Source organism: Phragmites australis, chromosome 9, assembly GCF_958298935.1.
Source record: "Phragmites australis chromosome 9, lpPhrAust1.1, whole genome shotgun sequence".
Lineage (NCBI taxonomy): Eukaryota > Viridiplantae > Streptophyta > Magnoliopsida > Poales > Poaceae > Phragmites > Phragmites australis.
Window position 1 is genome coordinate 11,354,214 of NC_084929.1, and position 26,160 is coordinate 11,380,373.

Consider the following 26,160-nt stretch of genomic DNA (forward strand, 5'->3'; position numbering starts at 1 on the left):
GAAAACGTTAGAACGATGTTGGTAGTGTGTAGTTGTGTTGTATGCCTAGTGTGATTTGGTTTTTCTGTTTGAGTGTTGGAATGTGTTGTGGGATGGTTTAGCATCTTCTAACAACAATGTTCCTTATATATCTCTATAGCTAATAGTATAGTCAGATTTTCTCCTTCTGGTCTTTTTCTCTTCTTGCCCCAACCTTCCTCCACAATCCTTATTAGATGGTGAGCTCGAAGGAAGGCCAGCCTGGTCAAGGTACCAACAACAATAATGACAACAACCAACAGGTGCCACCGCAGTTCAACAAGGAACAACTCTTGATGACATTGATTCAGATCTTTCAAAGCATGGCTCAGAATATGGAAAGTCTGCTAGAGATCACTAGAGCTATGAGTGTAGGAGACGAACATAGTTAGCAGGACAACAGGAAGAAGAGGAATATGTCATTCGAAGGGCAAGGAAGCAACACATGTCCCCGTGTGCCAACTCAAGCTTCTTAGCAAGGATCTATGTTTTGTTCTAACAATCAGCATAGGTCTCAACCACAAGCATCTGTTTAGTGCTCAGATTATCAAACACCCTGTTCTACTCCACCAACCACTCCTCAAGGCAAGAACAGCCTAGCTACTCCCACCTCAGGCAAAGGATGTTTCTGTTGCGGAAAGGAAGGACATTATGTGAATCGGTGTCCTACGAGGTATCCAAATCAGGTCAACATCAACACTTCGATGACTACCCAGTCTTAAGCATGTAATGGAAGTAAGATGCCCGCTCAGAAACCTCAGAGATCTCAGGAACTCAACATTAGTGATTGGGTAATTACCTACAGCAAATTTCAACCGAATAGGGCCAAATGTTTCAAGAAGTACAAAAATCAAGTTGGACCAGTGCAATAAGGCACTTCTATCAATCAAGAAGAGGATGATACAACAGAAAAGCTCTCCTCCCATGTCCCAACATTCAAGTTCCCCATCCTATAAATCTTGGCGGAAACAAACCCCAAGATGCTCCTACAAGGAAGGCGTGTTTTTGTTGTGGGGAAGAAAGACATTATGCCAATCAATGTCCCCTGAGGATTCTTGTTCCTGATGCTAAGTGTGTTTACAATATGGAGATGAAGGATATTTCATCAACGAGTGTGCTAAGAGGTACTGTGCTCTGTCCAACAAGAAAGTATGTTTCCACCGTGGAGACCCAACTCACAAGGTCAAAAGATGTCCCAAGAAGTTTCCTAGCCAGAATTGGATCCACCCCGAGCCCCAGATGAAGACCTCAGTTCAGCATTCAGGTTGTCGCGACGTTCAAGCAATAACTCAAGATAGTCAAGCTCAATAGGATAATGTCTAGCCCAAAGAAGCTCAGTCGAGATCCAAAAGTTGAGAGTGATAAGTCACATGAGAAATGCAACCTTGTAATAATGAGGATCTGATGCCATCACTCGTATCATAAAACCATGTTTCTTAAGTACAACATGTGTTAAGACATGAATAAAAGTTTTGTTTCCCCTTATTCCACCTAAGAATTGCTAATGTTTCACCACTCTATCTCTAGTCTACGTTCACTGCAAGAACTGGAAATGCATGTCAAAGAAGTACACTCCTTTTTCAGGGGGGTAGACTCTCTAGCTAATCTCTTGGTTCTGGAATCCAAAGATAGATATTGGGAACGGCTAGTCAGCAAGTGATGGAGTAGTAAGATGTGCCAAAGAAAGGACCATGCTCAGAAGCTACACTTCGATTCTAGAAGTAGCTAACAAGAACAAGTACCCTTTCCTTGGAATTAAGATAAGCCTCAGTAAATCTCCAAGGATAAGAAGGTCTGCCAAGGTCAACTAACAGATGAGAAAGCCAGCAAAAGTGATCAGAACATACCACACAAAAGATCACCATCCAAAAGAAAAAGCAATTTGGAAAGTGAGAACAAAATTTGAAGACCAAGTTCCCTTATCTCTTTCTTTGATCTGTCCAAATCTCGAGGGCGAGATTCCTTTAAGGGGGTAGATTTGTCACACCTTGATTTTTAATTTTCAGAAATTTCTAAAATTTTCTAAGATTAGATTATAGGCTGAATATTATAATAGGGAAAAGCTCTATTTTCTAAATTCAAATTCAATTTTGAATGAGGTTATTAATTGTTTGAATGCATTCATGTTGGAAATAGGCATTTAGGTTTTATTTTGAGTTGTTGAGTTTCTCTGGATTTCCTTGGATTTTATTGAGCTCATTTGGATTTTATTTGAGTTATATTTTATCACCAAAATCTTAAAAATGTTTTCACAAGTTCAAAATATTTTATTTGGCTTCTAAATGTTTTCAAAATCTTGTCAGATTTTTTTCTAGATTTTTTAGGCTTCATTTGGTATCTTATTTGGATTTTATTTTCTCTCCTTCTTTTTTTGGAAATTCCCAAAACCAAAGAAAAACGTAAACCTATTTTGGTCCGGTCCATCCCCCTCTCTCTTCGGCCCGTTGTTTTCCCCTAGCCCTACCCGCCAATAGGCCTACTGACCTTTGGCCTAACTGGCTCGCTTTCTCCTGGTCTTCCTCTTCCCTCTCCCCACCTGGGCCTGGCCATCCCGGCCTATTTCGGCGCTCCACCCCGCCTCCTCTCTTTGGGCCACATGCGTGCGCTCCAACCCAGCAACTGTCCGTGCTCCGCATGTAGCTGACGTGTGGGCCCCGTGCCCTTCATCGTCTCCAACCCTAACTCCCAGCCAAGCCTGAGCCAACCGCGTCGCCCCCCTCTTTCTTGGCGTGCGCCCCACGGAAACCTAGAGTCATCGCTTATAAAAGAAGCCCTAGTTGTGTCGCATCTTTTTCCCAGTAAGCCACCTCCCCATGCCCGGATTCACCGAGTCGCCTAAAACCCTGGTGCCATCGCCCGCCATTGCTGCACCTTGGTCAATCTTGCCGATTCGTCGTTCTAGCGCCGCGTTGCCACTACCAATCCACCCAACTGCTTCGCCATCGCCCATCAGAGCTCGTCCCACCATCAATTTGGTTCCTTGGTTGCCGGAGTTGCCTCTCTGATGGGCTATCGAGTGCCTCCGTCACCCTAATCGCCATCGACCCTTTTTCCGAGCCACACTGCTACTAGTAAGTTCCCCGTGCTCTCCTAGCTGTTTCGCCACTCATCGTCACATCCCGAGGCCGGCGACGAGGTTCGCGTTGACCTCTAGCGAGTGCGCCATTGTGTCCCGCTTGGCTCCACCGCGCCCGATCCTCTCCGTTCGCCCCTTCTCCCCTGAGCCGTTAGATCAAAAATCGAAGGCCTAGATTAGATCTGGAAGATACCCATTCGTTGGCCAATAGAGAGCTGCCATGTGTGCATCTTTATTCTAGTCAGCACATGTGCTCCGTCAGTCGCCACATCATCATTAGAGTCAGCACCCTTGCTACCATGCCAGCAATTCAATCTATTCCAATATAAAAACACTTCCGAAAATTCCAGGAAATTGGCAATTTTGCACTTAAGCCTCTAAACTTTCATGCATTTACCAAAATGCCCTATATTTTTACAATTTAGTCTCTAAAGTTTTCTATATTTACAAATAGGTCCCTCTATTTTTACATGAAATCCCCTAACCTTTTTGTTTTATTCAAAATAGGTCCTTTTTCAAATTTAATCCAAAACTTGTTTTTAGCGTATCTTCTTTGTTTTAGCTCGTTTTGAGTGATTCTTGCGCTCAAATCTTTCTAGAAACAAGGTCTACCAAACCATTATAGTTTCAAATAGTAATTCTCATATCTATGTAGTAGTTTTCCCTTATTAACATATAGATCTCTACAACATGAATATATTATTTTGATTAGTAAATTTATGGTTGTCACAGTGACATATAGGCCCTATTCAAATCTACATGTCCTTGTATCACAAACATATGTTTATGATATTATATTAGTATTAAGTTTTTGATCACACATGTTAATGCTTCAACCAATCTTTCCTACCATTTCATGTGAAACCTTAACCCTCGTTCCTATATCTTTATCTTTCTTCGAAAGAAGTCCATTCGATTATGTTATTCTTATCCAGCCCAATCCAAGATCCCAGTCTATCGTTCTATTCCTATTATTTTTGTAATTTGGAGTTTATCTGGTGTTTATTCGATGTTGCTTTTATTTGTCGATAGAATACACGATTAGTCGCTAATGCTTCGGATCTATTCGAGGAACTTCAAGACCAAGGTTTCAACAACATTGAGCAGCATTGGTTAAAAGGCAAGTGCATTTCTTGATCATATTGCTCCTATGTTTTAAAATATTTTATTTTATAAAATTTGCATACAGTGTCAATTTGATGGGAAGTCACATATGTTAGAGTTTACCTAGATATTCCCTTATCATCCCTTCGGATCTATTCGAAGGACTTTAAGACCAAGATTTCGACACACTAAGCAGCATTGAGTAAAAGGCAAGTGTACTCCTTAATCATTATGAACCTATATTTTAAATTGTTTTATTTTATAAAATTGCATGCATTGTCAACTTAATACGTAGTCACCTATGTTAGGTTTACCGAGATATTCCCTTATCATCCCTTGAAGCATAAGTGGTTTATAATTAAGTGTTTTTTGTGGGTACAAGTGCTTAGAAATGCTGTTAGGATGTTGGGAAGTGTTATTTATAGGATTAGTGGACATATGCAGTGTTGATGGTAAACTTGATATAGTAACATGGAACCCTAGGATTTGTGCAAGAAAATGGTTTGGTAATGGTGGTTCATGTGGTGGGCTTGTGGATATGTTCCAAGCAAAGCTGTTAGGTTTTATTGGTAATTTCTCTATCGGATAATCTTTGCCTAAGTGTCACATATAAATGTTGTTCATGGAACGACAACCTAAGAAATACCGTATCAGCCACGAGAACGATATGGCTAAGACTTAGCATATTGATTAGACACTTGACTCACATCTATTAGGGTAGCCTGATCTAATTGATGGACCATGCTTCATAGTGATCTCCTAGCGGCACACCACTTGCGTGTGTGAAGTGTCTTGCAAACACGAAATATGGAATCATGACTCATGGTGAAAGCTAGATAACCTCTGCAGAGTGTAAAATCTGATATATCAACCATGCTCGCGGTTACGAGAGACTTGGATCCTTACATGATTAGTTTTCTTAGGTTATTGTTATGATTAGTTAGTTGCAGTTATGGTTTTGGGTATGGTACTGTTGGTACTAGATAGTTGTGGTTTGCAAGGTGGTTAGCCTCAGTTGTTAGTTGTTGAGTCGTTTGTGTTACATTCACTTAACAACTGCTTAATGCTTTTCAATTACATTACTGTTTTCTTTACTCGTATTTATACAAATATACCATGTATTAGCTTGTCTTTCATATAAGTCTGCATATCATTACTCTCTTGTACACTTGTTGAGCATGTCATGTGCTTACACTTGCTATTTTTTCTTATGCCATCCGACATGTGTGGTGCTGCGTAGGGAATGAAGATGTTGAAGACTATCAAGTTGAGGATGTGATGTTCTAGCCACGTGTCTCTCAGTCGGTTACCTACGATGTTGTTAGGCACTAGTGCTTCTGTTCCGCTGTTGATATCTTCTTAAAAGATAATATATGCTAATTTATTGTAAGAGTTAACGTTTATTCTATAAAAATATTGCTTTTTTTACTTCACCCGTGACGTCCTTATGTGTGTTGAAATTCTTGGGTATACATAAGTCGCATATGGTTTTATCCGTTAAAACTGGGTGTGACATCATGTTCCTCCACATGAGGTGCCTTTCCCTTCGCTATTGTCGAAGCTTCGAAACGAGAGCGAAGCTCGGTTTCTATCCTTCGCATAGAAGCACTAGCATTCTCCTGGTGAGTTGGCTCTTCGCGAACTCGACCATCCCCATTGGCCAGCATGACCACATAATTTTCTTCTTCTTGAACTTCTTCAACTGCCTCAAATGATGTGTTGTTTGGATCCACCATGGCCAAAGGGGCAGCTGTGACCTCACCCCTTGTGGAAGCTGTGTCTGTTGTGCCACTGATGCATCAGTAGTTGAACAAAGTGGCATGGCTTCGTAATAGTTCGATTCCTACAGACGGCGCCAACTGTTGGTGACTTGCGTAACTGAATAAAGTGGAGGGCCTTTGGCTCATCGGAGAGATCCTAAGGCCTAGTGGGAAGCACCATAATTTAGGGGACTACGCATTACTATTAATGTCATCCGTCTTTTCGGTTATAGTGTCGTTCTATTTATAGGTAGTACTCGACTGCTCTTTATTATAATGTACAAAATTACCCCTTTAACTACCACATTCTAGCATATTTGTGGGTAATTTGGTACTATCCTAAGTACTACCATCTTGTTTACAATCGCGCCCTTCGTCATCCTCGATTTCTAATCCTAGTCCTTCTTTCGCTTGAGCTCTCGGATGTCTGCGTCCTAAGGTACGTTTGGCATCCCCTTCGACTAACTCCTTTGTGATGTCGATCAAAGGCCTTTGGTTAGCCTCCGAAGGCTCGACATAAGCTTCGCCTATCCCATATGTAAGAAACGCTCCCCCGACGTCGAGCGACCGAAGGATACCTTCAGATTATCGAAGGATTCCTTTAACATGATCAATCTCCAACAATGGTAATTTTTATAAATAAATAGTAACCCAACATCCAATGAAGACCTGAAAGACCATTCTCCTAAACCTTATCCATACCTTGTGTGTCGGATAGAGTTGCTAGCCCACAAGGTGTCCGTGGGCAGAGGAAAAAAAAAAGACTAAGGGATTAAACAGTATTGGCCTAATCCAGGCACGTCGGCGTGCACATAGATTAGCGCTCGAGGCTCAAGCCACCATTGTGTCGGCGGCGCAGAATATAATGTACGCGACCCAACCCAAGCACGTGCGCGGACGGGCACCGTCACGGGCCAATTTCCAAATGAGACGATCCCGCCGCGTGCCACCTTGTTCCTTCTTTCATTCCCCACCGCCCAACTCGTCTCCCTCCTCGCCGGCGCGGGAACACCGCCAAGCCCTAGATCCATCCACTCATCCTTCTGCCCCCTTCCCCCTCCGCCGCTACACCGCCGCCGCTACGAGCACGGGAACGGCGCGCAGCTGAGATCCATCCAGGATTCGGATTGACTCCTCTCTTCGTTGGTAAGTGTAAACCCTAGACTGCTTTGACGGGTTTTTGGTTTCGAGTCTTATTTGCCGTGACTGCGCGCCCAAACCATTCTTTCCGGGATGGATGGCTGCTCCAGTCCGTCAATTTTGCCGCGGATTGGCTGGCTTCGCCGCGGCGGCAGATTCCTAGTTGCACTTTTGTTTTCCGAACCTTTTGGGGGTTTTAGCTGAAACCCAATGTCCCACGTTCGCTCCGCTGTGCCAGAGTATTTGCAGCTAGAATTTTGGGGGTTTAGCTGAATCCGCAATGTACCTGTAGCATGGCTGCATATGAAATATGTCTATCCCTATGTTTGGAGGATTCCGAGTTTAGGCTAGCCAATGGGTTTTGCTTTTTGCTTGGACCAGAACTCCTGTGATTTCGTTTCATGTTAATGGAACGCGGGTATGTTTCAAAAAAAAAAAAAAAAAAACAAAAGAATAAGTGACCGTATGCACATCGAGATCGTAAAGGAAATAATACATAGAGTTAATTGTTTTGTTTTTTGATATCAAGATGCGAATTGGATGTTTCTTTATAAACTATATGCTTTTCCACTAGTTTTATAATTGTTAATCGGTATCTATTTACAAAAGTTTATGGACAACAAAAGGAATAAGGCATTCCTGTATCTATAGTTGAACTTGAGTGATGGGTTTCTTTATTTTCTTTTGGAGGCTCAAGGGGTTGCACCCCTATCACAAGAGTTTTATAAGTGTGAAAAGAAAACCTCAATTATTCCAGAGGACGTTACGATTTCATTGAACTTTTACAAAGAGCTTTTAACAAGGTAGCTGCTTCTGGTATATGTACTGGTTCATGTGTGATCTATTTCTGTGCGTGTTGTTTTTAATAACAGGTTACCTCTTGGTTCAAAAAAACAAAAAAAAGGGTTACCTGGGTAGCAATAGAGTATTATCGAAATCACTTCTTGTTTGCCTTTGTTTACAATATCATACGGTTAATGCTTATTGTTGAGTGTGAAACATGTATTTTGTAACATAATAACTAGTATACATAGGATCCTTTTGCACTCATACATCTTTGTCATGCAGTGATTTTCTTTTGTTGGTACCCTGAATTGTCTATGGCATTTAGTTTGATATTGTCCATTTTTTTGCAGGTTGTAGTATCATGGGGTTCGAATCCACAGTACCCCTAACTGATCATGTAGTAGATAAGAGTGAGATTAAAACCTCACAAGTTGTGAGCTGTGATTCAACAGTTGTAGAAGAGGTAAAAAATAGTCTGAGTGACGAACCTTTTCTGCAAGTTCCATTGGAAAATGAGGAAGACACAGAATCCCTTGGTACAATATGTGATCTTGAAAATAATAAAGGCGATGTTGCTGAGGCCATCATTCCAAGGGGAGATATACCTGAATTATCGATCTCTAGCAAGGTTTCAGATGACATTCTTTCATTGGGTTGTGAGACACCACGTGAAAGCATCTTTGATCCCTTTGCCCCAGGACCAGAGGAGGCTGCCTGTGCACCAAAGAAGAAAGTCATTAGAGGTGCAGAAGTTCTTTCTCGTAGGCAGCTAAATTTTGATTCAGGTGACTACCCGGCTAAAAGGTTAAGTTTTGATCGGAGTGATTCTGAAGAGGCAGATCAATATCTTCAAGTGATTCACAAGATGATTCTTGATCTCTTTATTTCTGATGGTTCTCTTGATCGAGAGGAAGAAATTGAAAAGAATCTGATAGATTCAAGTCCACATGAAAGCTGTAAGACACCTGTTTCAAAGCCTCTACTTATTGGCATTGCAACCACATGCCCAGATGCTCCTTTGAGGCCATCTCTCAAAGTGTTGAAACTCAGCCCAAGCATTTGTCGAAAGATCGACTTTGATTCAGTTAGTCCAAGGTCTTCAGTTGCTAAAGATAATAATTGATGAGCCAGTTCCTCTTGTTTGACAAGTAATGAGGTGATTGAATAGTGGATCTGCCCTGGGAACAGCATTTGGTACAGTTTTTGACTGCCTATCTCCCAACCTTATGTCTGAGTACTTTATGCCATCGTGGTAACTTAGCTAACCCTGAACCTGTAGGGACTATTGCTGATGTTAAAGAAGTAGCAAGCAGTTTAAGTTATACATGTAAACTATGTTTTGTTTTCCTTTTCAACTGGGTTAGTGTTACCTCCCTGATTTATATCAGTACATGTGGTCGTTGATCATGTGTTTTTGTAAATCTTAAGTGACTAGTTCTGTCAGATTGAAGTAATGCAGCTAGTGCAGTGTATGTTGAACTTTGCGATGTTTGTCTATATATTTTTCTTTCACCTATTGTTTAGCTTGTAATATGCATATAATTTGCTCCTAATAATCGCATGAACCGGGCAAAAGACAAAGTCAGGTGCCGCCATGATGCGTTGGAAATAAATTGATGGTTATTCTCATAACCGTGTATTGTTTGCCATTGTCATCTAAAATATCTGCATCGCTGTGGTATCAGACGCTCTTGTTTAGTCATAGACTCAATAGTGAATGCTGCATGGATGCGGCTCTTGCCATCCCAACATAACAGAACAGAAGCAGTACGTAAATTTCTTGTAGCAGCTGCGAATCCCATTTCCGTGCAAACTGCTAGCTGGGGTACTTTTAGACGATAACAATACTGCCAGTGTCACGAACATAGGTCGCATATGGGTTATTGTTTTGCAAAATAAAAAAATAAAAAAAATAAAAATCACTCTGCTCGGCGTCGATCCTGTTGCCATCCCACGTATCAGCTACCCCATAGTAATACTTAACTATAGCAAATAATATCTAATTGTAACTAATGTATAGCTAATTATTCTTAATTCTCACTAATACTCATTAGGGATGGCAATCGAGTATGGTGGATATAGGTAGTGCTCACCTATACCCATACCTGTCGGTTTTTTACCCGTTCGTGGGTATACCCACGAATGCCTGCGGGCAAAGGGCCAGCACCAAACCCATTACCCACGGGTATACATGTTTACCTGTGGGCGGTGGGACGGGGCGGGGTGGCGACGATCGAGAGGAGGAGCGCCGGCAGTAGCAGCAGAGCGGCCAGAAGCGGCTGCACAGAGATCGCCATCCTTCCGCCTCGTTGCACGCTGGAGCAAATGCGCTGCATTGGGCTCTTGGGGATTTGGGAGCTTGTGCTTGTGCGTGTATGCCACGAGAGCTTGGCTTGGGGTGGGGAGGCAGAAGTGCAGGGTGGCAGAGCAGTAGCGCGCGCTACTGTGGGCGGGGGGGGGGGGGAAGCAAGAGGTACTCATGTGATGTGAATATGTGATGTGAAATGTTAGGGTTTGGAGGAATGGGTCCACTTGTCATAGATTTATACGGGTAAATGGGTGTCATGGATATGGGTATACCTTACCCATACCCGTATATCCATTAGGTAGTATTTTTCGCTCATGAATGTACCTATGGGTACAAAATGCTACACATACTTATTAGGGTATTTACACGTGGGTAATTGGTTAAATTGATATCCCTAATCATCACTAAGTGCATGTAATTATAGGAGTTGACATAGCTTGTACGAAGTTGTTCATCCAAATTTCCTGTATGAGATAGTTCAACATCTTGATAGAATATTTCTAGAATCTATATTACCCTGTCCTTGACAAGTTTTTACCGTTCATCCAACCAAACATAGGCATGACAGCATATCCAACATCATCCCATACATGTACCGTCCTGTATAGGGAACCAAACACTAGTGAAGTCGGTTACTCCTGTTCCTGTTCTTCCCCTACCATAGTCATCAGCATTGCGTCTGCCCGTCATACCACGGCCTATCCTTCCACAACATCCACCGCCACCTCTTGCTCAACCTCACCTAACCTCGTCGACCTCCTTGTTTTCTTGTCTGGTGTCGTCTTCTCTGGTGGGGGTGGCACATTGCACACGCATAGGGTCGGAAGTTGGACTTGTTGTAAAGAAAAAAAGAGGAAAAATAATATATATGCTATTATAAATGTTGCGGTTTCGAAATTTGTCATTCAAACTTGGTATTTGGAAACATGGCATTTTAAATCTCCAAAAATTGGATCCATGCCATTACAAATCTACTAACATTGGATCCATACAATTTCGAATATCTTGAAATTGGATCTATGTCATTACAAATCTCCTAAAATTGGATCCATGCCATTATGAAATCTGCTTGGAGACGTAGGGAATGGCATGTTTACAAATACTGAATTTATAATGGCATATTTCGAAACTGTGACATTTATAATGGTATATATCTAATTTTCTCAAGAAAAAATGTCATCCGAGAAATACACACGTTTTGGATAAAGTCCTAACAATGAATGGTTAGTTTGTGCTCAGACAATGGCTTCACGCCACTGGGTTAATCAGATGAAGATGATCATCTCCCTCGGCCCCCATCCGCCGCCACCCACCTCTACGCCACTATGTCTACCCGACCACCGACGCTTCACGCATGCCAGTCAGCCGGTCCTCTCGTAGCGCTACTGAGTTTCCAGGAAAAGTTTTCTCTTCCTTTATTAAAGATTTTATCTTTTGATAGAGAATCTTAAACTGGCGTCTAGGAAGACGATGTGTTCTTCTTGGAGCAAAATTTCTCAAAAATAGTATCTTTTTTCTTGATACCATCTAGGATATGAATTTGTTCATGCAAAGGTTGAACTTTCGCAAGCAAGAACCACTACTTGACAACATTAATAGCCAGAACAAATGGAAGATTGATTTCAGATGGTGCCCAAATGTCACCACGCCGACATTGGTGTCGGAGTGTGGCTGTAACATTCTAAATTCTCAGCAATTTTGAAATCAACAAATCATTTCAAGAAAGTCAAATCCAAACAAAATTTCAAAACCTTTCCTCTCTCCTTTATTTCTCTCTTTCCCTCCGGCTTTCCAGTCGCTGGCCCCGTTGCCAAGTCACGACAATACCACCACATAACTCTGCCACCGCCTAACTCTGCCAACTGCTGTTGGACCCCACAGCCGGCAGCTGTAGCCCTCGCCTGGATATAAAGGCCCGGCCGCTCGCTTCTCTGCACCTCACCGCCGCTCGCCGAGGCAAGCTCCCCCCACTCTCTCTCACTCTCTCTCCCCCCTCTCACTGTTATTCCCCTCTGACAGCAGCTGCCATCGATCCATCACCAGAGACCGCCTTCGGCCAATTAAGCCATGCAGCGAGCTTCACCTGACTACATGTCAGGGGATGATCCTTGACAATGAGTTCGGGATATATCAGATGATGGACGCGTTGATCTATGTTTCGATTGGATGTATATCGAATTGGACCTAAGAACACATGATTTATCTAGGTTCAGGTCACCTATGGGATAATAGCTCTACGTCTTATGTATTGTCTTATGAGTTGGGTGAACTTGTTACAAAGTATGTTCCCTTGTCCCTACAAGCAGGTTCTTGACCCCTTTATATACTAGAGAAAAAGATATTCATACAAACGGACCGTACCAAAATAGGTGACAAACCTACGCCTGACAAAGTCTAGCTATTCCTAACTCATCATGATGGTGGGTACGCATTCCCACCCTGCTTTGGTCATCCTGCATGCCTTGTACTATCATCGAATGCCATCATGCTCAACCATCAAACCACCCCGTGGCATTAAATGCTATGGGATAGGTCTGAGGGAATTTCTATTTCCCATGTGCAGCTGTTCAAATTTTGCGTGGATCAGACCCCACGACAGTTGAGATACCATAGCGGCCCTTTAAATTGGAGTAACCACTGTTCCCCACGAATCATTTTGTCATCTCTCTTAGCCGCTAAGCCTTTGCACTTAGAGCCCTTCGTCTCTGTCTCTATTCTTGCCCTCACCGCATCTTCCATTTCGTCCAATGGCTTGCACTAGCAGCAAGCCCGCCTTCCCTCGATCCAAGTGTGATGGGGCGAGGTTGAAAAGGATGCACAATGCTGATCTACTCACCTTCTTCCTTTCCTCACGGTACCGCGCTGCGGATAGCACGCCCGCTCCTCGCTTGAGAGAGATAGTGCTACTCATCTCATTCTACTTGGTGGGCCTCGTGCCACCTTTCTCTGAGTTCTTTACCACCGTCATCTCCTTCTATGACATCTGCCACCTCCATCTCAACCCCAACTCCATTCTCATATTGAGTATCTTTGCTCACCTGTGTGAGAACTTTGTCGGGGTCGAGCCATGTCTTGACCTCTTTCGGTTTTTTTACACTTGCCGATCAATGATCGGGTCGCCCACCGGAAGCTATGGGTTCCACCATCTTTATGGCATTGCGGACTTCTATATTGAGGTGGGCCTTAAGTCATCATGGTCAAGCTAGAGGGAGGATTGGTTCTACCTCACAGTTGATAGTTCCTTGGACAACCTCCACGTGCCGAGCACGCCGATGCAGTTTACATACAACTAGGGTAATTCGCTCGCGAGTACCCAGTGCTACTAACCCTAGCCCAGTGGGTTGGCCATCTTCAAGAAGCCGGACTAACAGGGTCGGATGTCATCCATGACTTCATTAAGCGCCGATGTGCCCCCTATGTAGGCGAGCACATCTGGTGTTTCTGTACTCCGGTTCGAGCGATGCCACGCGGGAGAGCAGCACATGTAACCCCGCCACCATTTACTTGGTGTCGCCTTTTTATATGGGTGTGCGAACTCTCATGTCTCTTATGTTATTCAAATATCATTGATGATGTTGTTGACTCGCGGATCCAGATCCTAATGTCAGCCTCCCCGAGGAAAGATGGTCCCCCGGCTGGCACACTCCCGTTGTGTGATCTCACCCCGTCAGAGAGAGCACAATGCAGGAGGGTAAGTTTGGTATTTCCAAAATTCCCGCCCCCGAGCCTTTTTAGGAGTTAGATTTTCATGATTGGCGCCATTGCAGGGCCTCCTTAAGGTCGACTTTTTGCACCCAATCATTGATGAGGTTCTAGAATCCTCTGATCTAGCCGCCTAAGGGAGGGGAATTCACCGTGACCTCCATCCCAGCGCCCAGCAGAGCACAACCCCACCTTCTCCTAATCCATCTGGTCGAGCCTTCAAACTGTCTGGTCATGGAGATGGACAGCCTGCCCCGAGCCAAACGTCGACCATGGGCGGAGGTCCTACGAGCACTGCTAGTCAGCAGAGAAGCAACCAGCCTCGTCCTGAGTCAGCTGGGGGTGACCAGACTACTCGTGGTCTATCGTCGACCCTAGGCGGAGGTCTTGTGAGTGGCGCTAGCCCACAGGGGAGCAACCAGTCTCGCCTTGAGACAGCCAGGGATGACCAGACCGCACGCCCCTCTGTGTAAGGGGAGAAGAGATCGGTGGAAGATTTGGCTTCCGTAGAGGCCTCCAAGTGCACCCGTGGGACATCGACTGCTCCCGGCTCGATGGCAGACATGACCTCCTCATTGCCCGGTCAACTCAGTGGCTTCACGAGGTCGAGAGTTGTGCTTACCCCTTCTCCGATCACGCGGTAATCCTTCCTGCTAGGTGTAGATACTCCAAGTCTTTTCTTGATTCCGCAATTTGTTGTCACTGTAGGTCTTCTACCCTTGTCGTGACCCCTCCCCCGGCTCCTCGGCTAGATATTCCAACCTCCGAACCTACAATGGCCTCAACCCTAGAAGTATCGGTCGTGACTCTCACATCTGTAGAGCCTTTTGTAGGGCCCACTCCTACCTCTGACCTGCTTTCCTTAGTCGTTAGCCTCCCCGCTTCTATCAACAAGTTGATCTTTGAGAAGGAGGTGGTGGACCACATATGTGCCGATCTGGAAAGGCTGGGGGCCAAAGAAAAAGAGGCGAGGCACTCGTTTCAGTGGGAGAATGCCATGTTTCAGAGGGAGAAGGGTGTACTTCAAGAGGAGAAGGCTGCGCTCATCGCTCGACATTCCAAACTGATAGAGGATGAGCAGACAACGTGTGGCTTTCTATGGGATGCCTTCATGGTGATACGGAGGCCTCTGAGAAGCATCGGGTTGGAAGCCAACGAGTCGAAGGAGGAGTCCATGCAGGGCTGGGCCTATGCCATCCATATCCTGGTGAAGAAGTTCACCCATCTCCTGGCATCCTGGTGGTGTGGGCAGCGGAGGATGTGGAGAAGGTGGTGAAATACATGAAGGGATACATGCTCTAGTGCTACTATAGCTATAACCCCAACTTCAATCTCAAGGTCATCGGGGAGGGGGTCACGACCGTCAGTCCCGAAGCTGAAGCAAAACTGCAGGTGGAGTGCCAGGGGTGGTGGAGTACGTAGGGTCTCTGTTTCGGGTGGAGACCATCGAAGAGTAATTATCAGATTGTAACTTAGGCTTGTATCATACATTGAATGAAGTTTTTTGTTTCCTTGATGGGCTAGTATCATTGCTGTTGTCGTAGAGTCTCTGGCTTGATCGAACCACCTACTCGCTCTGAGCCTGTGACCACGACCATTGCGTACACCAATGACCAGCGTAGTTAGGAATCGGTGGCCGAGTGTGAACTCGGGTTCGTGGTCGAGCGAGAGAACTTGTAGAGCGATCTTCAAGGTGCGCTAGTCTCGCCACATACTAAGACACTTGTAGTCTTAGGCTAGCTGAGTAATACCCGACCAGCTGACTCTTACGTGCTCTACGATCTATTTCTGACCAGCTTGTCAGGAGGAACTTCTCGTGGTGCAAAGGGACTTGGAGTAGATGACAAGAAAAAATGTCCAGCGATGGGTGTCTTTCTACGATTGACTTAGTCGGGCGTTCACCCCCTTCGACTCCCTGCTCCGGGCCACCAACGTTCATGTCCACCAACCCCTAGGGATATCGTGACCAGTCATATTGACTGGTTTTTGATAACCTTCGAGGAGGCTGGTGACCTCAAGCAGAGGCTTTGCGATCACTTCCCTGACATCGACCATGCTTCGGTGTCTCTCCAGGCTTTGGTGGTGTTCAGCAGACCATGGTGGAGCTCGGTGACCATGCAAACTCATTTTTTGTACGTAGCTCATTCCCTCTTTTGGACCGTCTGGTTCGACCCACTGAGGGGCATCTTTGGATCCTAGGGACACTGAATAAATCGTTAGAACTAGCCCTTAGGTTTTACCTGAGTAGTCACCTTGTAACAAAAGGACCTACTGCTCACTAGCTAGGTTTATGGTGTCCATGACAACCCTTAGCACGACAAGCCCTTCGGTGGCAACCATTGCTCGACCTAAGTTAGAACTTGCAGCCTCGTGGTCGTTATCCCTCAGCAGCCCTATTCTGATAATGCACGAGTGACTATTTCCATCATTCGCTCGATTTGGTACTCACCACAATAGCGACCAGGCAAAAAAGGCTAGCAACAAGAAAAGGAATCCAAGATTGTTCTAGCCCCCACCCGTCTAGTCGTCAGCAAGCTACCGGCCAGGTGGTCAAACTTCTGAATTGGAAAACTTACAAACCGACAGGGAGACCTTTCTTGTCCGGGAGATCCTGCAAAACATATATTTTGGTATTTGAATCGAAAAAACTTACAAGCTGAGGGCAGTTTGATCTTGTCTAGGAGATCCTGCAAGTATAAAAATAGACTCATGCTCAAGCAGCCTTACACATAGAACTTGCGTAACTGGTTTATGTTCCAAGAATTGTGCAGTTTAGGGCCGTCCTCCATGGCTAGTTTGACTACACCAGGTCGGGTAATCTCGACCACTTTGTAAGGCCCCTCCAACTTGGGGGAATGCTTGTTCTGACTTGCCTTATTCTGGATTTTTCTTAAGATGAAGCCGCCTACGACCAGGGTATGCTCCCGCACCTTACAGTTGTGGTAGCACCTGAGACTATGTTGGTACTGGGCTAATTGAATTAGAGCGCGATTGCAGAACTATTCAATCAGGTTTATGTCATCCTCCCGTCAAGCCACCTGGTCATCGTTCGAGTACCCGGTTACTCGAGGAGATTGGAGGGCAATCTCGGAGGGAAGCATCTCTTCAATGACAAAGATTAGGAAGAATGGAGTTTCAATCGTGGTTCTGTTGGGGGTCATTTGCATCGACTAGAGTATTGTGGGGACTTCGTCCACCCAACGTCTCTAGTAGCTCTGAAGCCGATCAAAGACTCAGGTTTTGACCCCTTACAGTACCATCTCGTTTGCCTCTTGCTCTGGGGGTGTAGCATATTTTGGTCTTGATCTCTTCACAGTAGTCTCTAAAAGTGCTATTGATGAACTGAGTCTCTTTGTCCATGATTATACGGTTTGGACTGGCAAACCACACTACCAGCCCTCGTATGACCTTGATCGTTGATACTATGGTGATCTTCCTGACTAGCTTGGATTCAATCCACTTAGTGAATTTATCAACTGCCATGAACAGGAATTTGAACTCGCTAGGGGCCTTGGGGAACGGTCCTATAATGTCAAGCCCCAGACAGTGAAAGGACGAGAGAGTGGTACAGTTTGCAGTGCTTGGGCTGGTTGGTTGGTCTGTCGGCCATGGTACTGACACGGCTCACATCGTTTCACTAGCTTACAAGCATCCTGGAGGGATGTAGACCAATAGAATCCTTGCCAGAACATTTTTCAACCAGAGTGCGGTATAAAGCATGGCTACCACATATACCTTCATGGATATCAGATAGTAGCTGACTCCCCTTTTCCTGAGTGATGCACTTCAGTAAAAGGCTGTTGCTCCCTCTACGGTAAAGGCGTCCCTCTGTCATAAAGTATCTGTGGGGTTGCCGCGTGACCTTTTCTGCTTACGCATCATCATTAGGGATTGCTCGATTATGAAGGTATGCCAATATCTGATCCATTCAGGTCATATTTGAATCAAGCTAGATGATCACAAGATAGCCACCCAAGTACTGCACCACAATATCCGTTTTCGTTTTTTCCAGATTTAAATTTTGGAAGCCCATTTCTCCTCCGTTTTAGATCTGATTTTGACGATTCTTTCATCGATATTCATCTAAATTCAATCCCTATCCCTTCTCATCAATTTCATGATTTTTGAAGTTTATTTGTTTTTGTGTGTATTTATTTTGTTTGTTCTGTGCCACGCTTTAGAGACTTGAGCATTCGAAGAAGAGGAGGAGGAGCCAGGAGCACAAGACTTTGACCAGGACCCTCTCGAGGTTGTTAGCAGAGGCAAGTCTCAATCTGTTTTCCCCTATTGATCATATTGTACCCAATTTTTATCACCACAACCCATAGCAGCCATTTTCCACTAAATAATTGTATAAAATGTTATTTGTCAGCATAATTTGAAATGTTGATCTAGTTATTCCCTAATTGTAGATTAGCCAGCCTGATTGCTACCAACCTAAATATTACCTTGATAACCCTAGAATTATCGTCTCGACAATATTAACTATGCTAAGACGAATCCCTAGTTACTTGTATGCTTTTGACCATGTATTACTATGTTATTTCATGCTTAATCATAATTACTTTTGCGAAATGTGTGAAACTTGGTGCTTAGTGTTTTGTCGGTTATCAGGAGGGAAAACCTCACCAGCGAGCTATTAACAAAAGAGAATGTGTTAGAGCTGTGGCAAATCAGGATTCCTACCGGGAATGCATTGGGAGTCTAAGTGTTATCTATGACAGGCTTAATGTAGAGATATTTGTCTAATCGAACCGAGTTGATATGACATCTTACCTAGTCTTTACATTACAACCACACGGCTCTGTATGTGACAGAGTTTAGTCTAAATCCTGTTAGCTAATCTACTAGTTGTCTAGAGTGGGGAGACCATGGACCAGGTGCAAATAGGTGCATGCTTGTCGACCCAGTTGGAGGCCTAGCTTTAGGCCACGAACCCTTGAGGCTGTAGGCAATTAGTGGGATAATGCTATGGTGGGTAATAACTTTGTTAAGTCGCACTGCCACAACAGTAGTATGGTGAAAAACTCAGCTTGTGGGTAAAGTATACCACTCTACAGATATAAAACTATTCGAATAGTTGTGTCCACAGTCACAGATGAGTTACGGTTTGGTCACAATAACTAGCATGAGTTTTGTGCATTTCCTTGGGGTGTGAGTGGACAAGGTGTGCCCTTTTTTGGGAAATATGTCTGGCAGTATGCCGTGGGTTGTTGTGGACGAAGTGTTCAACAACATTAAAACTTGCATCCTAGTGACATTCCACCACAGCCGAACTCTACTTCATTTAATAATAATGTTAATTTTTTCACAAAATCCGCTTTATGGAAATAAACCCTTGCATGTGTAAACTCGGCATTTCCGCAAAATTCAACTTATAGCCATATCCTTATCAATATTGTATGCATATATTTTTTCACTTCTTGATATAGGGCTAGAGTTAGAACTTGCTGAGTACGTTTGTACTCACCCTTGCTTATGATTTCAAAGGAAGATCTGGACTTTACCAATACTGACAGTGAAGCTAACGAATAAGTCTTAGTCACATTCACAACCAAGTTGCTTATGGAGTGGCATGTTCCCATGCTGATCCTGCTTGCCTTCTAGTGTTGTTGACTATGTTACTCACGAGCCTTTGCAGAATCCTTTACTTATTGTTTAGTTTGGTAGATTTATTTTACCACTCTCTTATTGTATGACTATAATATCATCTATTATAAAATTTGTATTTACTAGTGACTAATTTAGAGATTGGTATAAAAAAGTTTTAAGCACCAAGACCGACCCAAAATGCTTCAGTAGTGGCTGGCATCGACGAGGATAGAATACCACAAGCGGATGATATAAGACCCGCCCGTGGTATGTATTTCATTCCAAATTCATCATATACATATATTTTATTCCATCTAGATTCCAACACAGATTTTCAAGATAGATTATTAACATCACAGATTTTAACAGCATTTGAACACATATTTGAACACAGTAGATTTCAATACAATATTTACATCAAAAATAATATTTACATAAGATAATATTTAACGCAAGTATAATAATAACTCAACTAATATTACTGAAAGTCCTTTCTCTCTCACTCACAAAGCCTTGGATAGCTACCCAATTCACCTCCGTGGTCAAAGAACCTACCACTCTTGTGGATGATTCGTGCATGATGAACTAGCAGATGTCACGTTGGACATTCTAGATATCTTCATCTTTGAGCGAGGTGTGAGTACATTCAATCCTCTCTGCCTAAGATAAAAACACAACTAAAAGAGTTAAAATACTACTGACAAAGGAAATATGACCAAATAAAAATATGCAAGCGCAATGATAGCTTACATCCTCGGGGTTCGTTGTGTACCTCCCGTTTACCATAAGAAACCGGCAAACATAGTATCCATAAAAAACGATGTCAAAACCTTACTTGTGACACTTCAAATAAAAATGCAACATATTCATTAGTTCAGTAAGACTTTTTATCATATATAGTGAGATACAAGCATTAAAGGTGTGTTATTACCAGAAAGTGTGTATGGACTACCATCTCATCCAGCTCGGTCATATCGTGTATCCCACATTTCATTACGTACCACTTGTAGGCCCTATTCGAATGTCAAGAAGTAATTATTAATTCATAAATGATTTATAAGGATTTTATGTATGGAGATTTTCTTTACCTCTATATAACGTCGATGAAATCTTGATAGGATGATTGGGAGACATTGGCTGAGTTAAGGACCACGGGTCTGCTGCACTTCGACATCAGCATTATATGAATAAAGTGGTCGCTACATGAATACTTATGTTAGGTTCTTGATCGACCAATTAAGCTATATGCAAAATAAACTTATAGGACTAATTGACATATCAAACTTACTTAAAGTTGCAGGGTGCCATGATGTAGTCCTTGTCTTGCATTTCTAGCATAACCCTTCCTATGTAGGTTGATATATGAAGCCTGCATGATTTGATCATTTCTTTTATGAACCTTGTTTTCTCCTTGTTACTCTTCCCCTTAACCTCGGGGGCATCAGTCCTCAACTTCGCGACCATGTTGGGCTGAAAATTTATTGCGGATCAATGAATCTGACCAGTAACTTCAACTTTTCCGCATCATTAAATTGCATTCTACAGAATAAGTCACTGATCATTAGCTTCTATAGCATACATTGGTAGATATATGAACATAGCGATAGATTGTAGGCACTTACAAGCACCATATGCTTATAAGATTGATGTCGAGTTTGTCACAGTGGAACAAAGCGTGCACATCCTTAAAAATGTACCATGAGATAGGAGTCTCTACTTAGAAAAATGTTAGCAGAGACAGTAGCAGTGATTATCGAGAATCCCGCATGACATGCCCTCATGTACTTTTCGTGAGATTTCCTTATATCTCAGGGACCATCTTGGAGTTGAAACAATTGTAGAAATAGCTTTCCATTCTCATATTTCTCAGGAACATTTGGTGTAGGCAAGAAATCCAACAGAGTGGTACTTAATGTTTTGCTGGTCTCTTTTGCAAGATCGCCCTTCGCTGGAGATTCTTGAGTGGATGATACCTCTTCATCGGATATGTTAGAGTTTTTTTGTATGGGAAACCATGATAGGGACTCTCCGATGCTTAGGTGAAGGTGCCGGAGGTGCAGACGTTAGAGGCGGAGATGCCAGAGTCGCAGATGCTAGAGGCGAAGGTGCCAGAGTCGTAGATGGTGAAGCACGATGCAAAGATTCCTGAGCAAACAAATGTATTGGATGCTCAAGCAAAGGTGCCATATGCGGAGATGATATTGGGCATGAGGACGAAGGTGCCAAAGGCAAAAAGACTGGGTGTGAGGGCGAAAGTGCCTGAGGCGGAGAGGTTTGGCATGGGGCTGAAGGTGCCTGAGGCAGAGATGCTAGATCCGGGGGCAGTCGTGACACTGGCGATTGTGATTGCTGACGGCTAAAGATGAGATTTTGTTTGGGCCACAGAATGAAGTTGCCAACAACCGAATTGATAATCTTGATACCCTCAGGTGTGCTGATGTATGGATACATGACATCAAACTTTCACCATTTCCTAGCATCAACGAGGTGTTAAAGCATAGTTCCATCCTTTTTGCGCTTATCAAAGTACCAACACATCAGTTCAGAGTCCCTAGGGTTCGAGGATGGGAGATCACTGGCAGGTACCACATCACCATGGCTAGACTTCTTCTCTTCTTCTCCACGTCGGAAGAAGTGTCTTCTTCGTCACGACTAGCATTACTCTTCTCCTTCTTCGCGTTGACAGAAGCATCATCGTCCTCACAATCATCATTCCTCTTGTACCGACTTGCATTGCACACTAGTCATCTATCCAAGGCTTCATACTCTTTACGATAGAGGATACAGTGGTTCGAACACTTGTGTATTTTTTGCACATCCAATGACAATAGGTAGATAAGTTTCTTTGCCTGATAAGTGGTGGTGGGCAAGGAGTTAGGCTTCAGAAGCATGTTTACCAAGAGACTCAACAGATCTGAGAAACTCTTGTCGGATCATCTAGTGCTGGCCTTCAACCTTAGAAGTTTAAGCACCGAATGCGACACTATAAACTCCTTATCACAGCACTTTGATTCCTCATACAAAAGTTTCTTCGATGCCTTTTGTAACGTCTCGAAATTATCTAAACCTCTCATATCCTTTAAAACATGCAGTTCTATGTTGCGCAATATTTCCTCTATATTGAAATCAACATCATCATCCATCATAACATCAATGTCGCCTTCGAATCCCTCAACATCACCATCCACTTAATCAGTAGCGATGTCATTGTTTGATCCGCATATACGTTATTCGCCGTGTTTGGACCAACATGTGTAATCCTCGACAAAATCTCTCAAGATCAAGTGCAATTTGATTATGCTTGATTTATCCCACAATTTCTGGTTCTTGCAGTCAGAACATGGACAATGTATTTGCTTTGTCTTCTTAGTCAAAGCGTCCATCTCGGCGGCTTCAATAAAAGTAGAGAGTCCTTTGATATATATTCATACATATCTTGGCGCATCGTACATCCATATTATGTCCATCTTTAACTTCAACCACAAAATTAAATTCATAAATTAATAAATAAGAAAATCATAATTAAAAAGATTTTTTTGACAAAAGGGCAAAATTAGGCTTTTTATGATTATAATATGTCCACACAATTGAATCTATATTGGTGCAAATTCATTACTCTCTTCCTCTACATCTGATCTAGATCTAGATCTAGATCTAGATATATCCAAAAAATCCTCATTCATGATAAAAACATCCTAGAGGCTAAAAATATCAAATTCTAGCTACATTTTCGAAATATAATGCTGGAATCATGTGAATCTACACAATTGAATCAACATTAGCTACAAATTTTAGCTAATTCAAGGATCTAAATAGCTAGAACAATGAGCATCTCTAGATCACATCCAAACCCTAATTAAGCCTTAAATCTAAATCTAGACTTCAAAAAGATACTAGCTAGGGATGAGATACTCTTACCTTCGATGGCTCCTCCAAGAAATTCAAAAACAAAACATCCCCCCCTTTGTTTTCAAATCTCACTGCCGCATCCGAGCTACTATTTTCAGACTCTACGAGCTCTGTCTGAATGAAGCTCCCTGCGGATAGGTACTATTTATGGAGAGATTATCACTAGCGGTTCACATAAGGAACTGCATATATAAATCTCCCATTATCACAGACGGTTAACATATAAAACTGCCTATTAAAATTAGTACTTTTATAGGCGGTTCCTTGTGTTAACCGTCTGTGAGAATAGCTGTCATTATCAAAGGCGGTTCACATAAAGAACTGTTTGTGGAAATACATAATTTCCACAGGCGGTTCCTTGTATTAATCGTCTGCGGTTATGGAGCTATTTCTATAGACGGTTAACATAAGGAACCGCCTGTGAAAATTAAAATTAATTTTCACAAAGCGGTTTGAAACCGCATAGGGCCTCAACTTACTACTCAGACGGTTTGTCATATGAACCTCTGGTAGGAAAAAACTCTAGGTGTCTTGAAAAATAGTTTTTGCAGTAGTGTCGCTTGGATTTGGGGGAAGATTTCTTCAGCTATGTAAGCATATTGCTAGGTTTGTTTTGAAGATGATAACAAGGCAATACGAGATGTGGTTCAATATTTATATCTGAAAGATTTTGTTGCTTTTCTTCTATTATCATTGTGCGTGATGCTGGTAAGGATTTGCTTTTGTATAGAGCGAATTGCTAAATCTAGTAATTTATTTAAATAATGAGAAGTACTTTAACTAGGTGTCACTGCAAACTATGTGATTTGATTAGGTTTAATTGTTCAAATTTCAAAATTGTCAGAATTCTAAATTTAATTTGTTTGACACTTAAGCAACTGATGTGGAACAGCTCATATGATGCTGCAGTTGCGTTCATTTCTCTGTTTCATTAAGCTGCATTCTGTTTCAACTCTATCTAGTCTGAGTACTTTCCTGAACTCTACTAGGACTGCTATGAGGGTATGTTAATCGATGCCGCTAGAATGTATACATTTTCAAAATCCTACTATGTGTTTATTTGAATACATGTGTTTTTATGATATGTGCATGTTAGGTCCCATTCTTTTTTTGATTGGACTTTGGTGACCTAGGTAAGATGGATCATGGATAAATTTGGTATACTAGGTGTCCGTAATGCAATCGTAACGGGGATAAACATCCGCTGGGACAATAGCCAAACGGCGTCAGTTGCTAGATGAGAGATTTAGAATATTAGGGAAGATTAGATTAATTCTTCTTACTTGCTTAGTCCCTAAAGGGGTGCGATGGCTCTTTATATCTAGAGTTTGGCCGACTCTAAACCTACTAGGACTCAAATCCTAAATAGACTCCATCTGAAATCCTCTCTGATTACAACTTATCTCTTTCCATCTACTCACTCTACTTCTTCTAGTCGAGTTCAATTATGCTAACATATCTAACTCTATCTACTCAGCCGAACTAACTCTACTAACCTTTCCTAATCCGACTGACCTTCTAATTCTAATCTTAAACTGCCTTATTTATTGGAATCCAACTATGCTAACTTATCCGATACTTGGCCGCAACTTCTGTTGTTGTCCTCTTTGACCCTTCTCCTGCTATATGTATTGCCGTACATAACATGCATGGTATGACCGAAACAAAGTAACTGATCATATCACACAAGGGTACACGAAGGTGAGATTTCTGTGCTTGAATTAAGAAATTTCTGCGCTACAATTCAGAAAACTCACCAATTATCAAATACTCACTCATACGATAATATGTACAAAACTCTGCTTGTCTTGTCAGCCGCTAAAATCCAAGGGTTGGGAGATGGCTCTCTTGGAGCACACGATATCCATGATCACAGATTCTGCATCCACGTCAAGAGTACCAATCACAAAAAGGCTTTGTCTCAAGGATTTTTTTGGATGATTTTTATATGAAGGTTTGGAGTCACGTGGAGTTTCTATATGAAGGTTTGTGACTGATAAACAATGTATTCTCTGAGTTCTGAATCGAGCTGTCTTAACATTGCAGTGCTAGTAGTGACTGGTGACACCGACCGCATTGTTCCTGCTTGGAATGCTGAGCGCGTACCTGGAGCAAGGTTTGAGGTGATCCAGAGTTGTGGTCACTTGCCCCAGGAGGAAAACCCTGAAGAATTCCTGTCACTCGTTGAGAGGTTCCTACGGACAGTGTTCGGAACTCCGAATGAACAAGTGTTCCAAGCTGCTGTATGATGAACTATGTATGATCTGTAATTGCAAATACATAGGCGGCAAGGATGGATCTAGATTCGCGGAGGGGGGATAAGAGGAGAAATAACAGTTAAGAAGAGAGCAACTAAAGATCGATCAATTCTTATAGCCAGAAATTCAGGGGTCAATTTCATCGCATTGGATGTTTTGTGTGCGCGCGCGGGCGCATTGGAAGGTTTTTAGAGTAACAGAGTATATAGTTGGGAACCTACATTACATCTCCCTTAATTAAGCAATCATATTGGTTCATCGTTCTACTATTCAGTACGAAGCAGCAAAATATTTATACTAAGGAAATTGCAGCATAGTGGTCCTGATCCAAATCCTCCCGAAAATGCCTAAGTAAACCCCCCTCATCCAAACACCTACTAACTTTACACAAGCCAGGAGCATATGAAAGCTCAAGCTTCCTTTCCTATGGTCCACTCTCTGTTCAAGTATATTTGCAAACAACTGTGATAAAATTGTGAAAAAAGGAGAGTGCTGGAATCTTATAAA

At 42.7% G+C, this 26,160-nt stretch overlaps 1 protein-coding gene and 1 pseudogene across 1 annotated transcript; both read left to right on the plus strand.

Moving 5' to 3' along the window:
- The first annotated feature begins 6,834 nt into the window (after nucleotides 1-6,834).
- LOC133928641 (uncharacterized) lies at nucleotides 6,835-9,363 on the plus strand. The gene is made up of 2 exons (XM_062375059.1): nucleotides 6,835-7,104; nucleotides 8,235-9,363. The coding sequence occupies exon 2, from the start codon at nucleotides 8,246-8,248 to the stop codon at nucleotides 9,005-9,007; it is 762 nt and encodes a 253-aa protein (XP_062231043.1). The 5' UTR covers nucleotides 6,835-7,104; nucleotides 8,235-8,245; the 3' UTR covers nucleotides 9,008-9,363.
- Nucleotides 9,364-21,606: 12,243 nt separating this feature from the next.
- Nucleotides 21,607-25,644, plus strand: LOC133927993 (uncharacterized; annotated as a pseudogene).
- The last annotated feature ends 516 nt before the right edge of the window (nucleotides 25,645-26,160 follow it).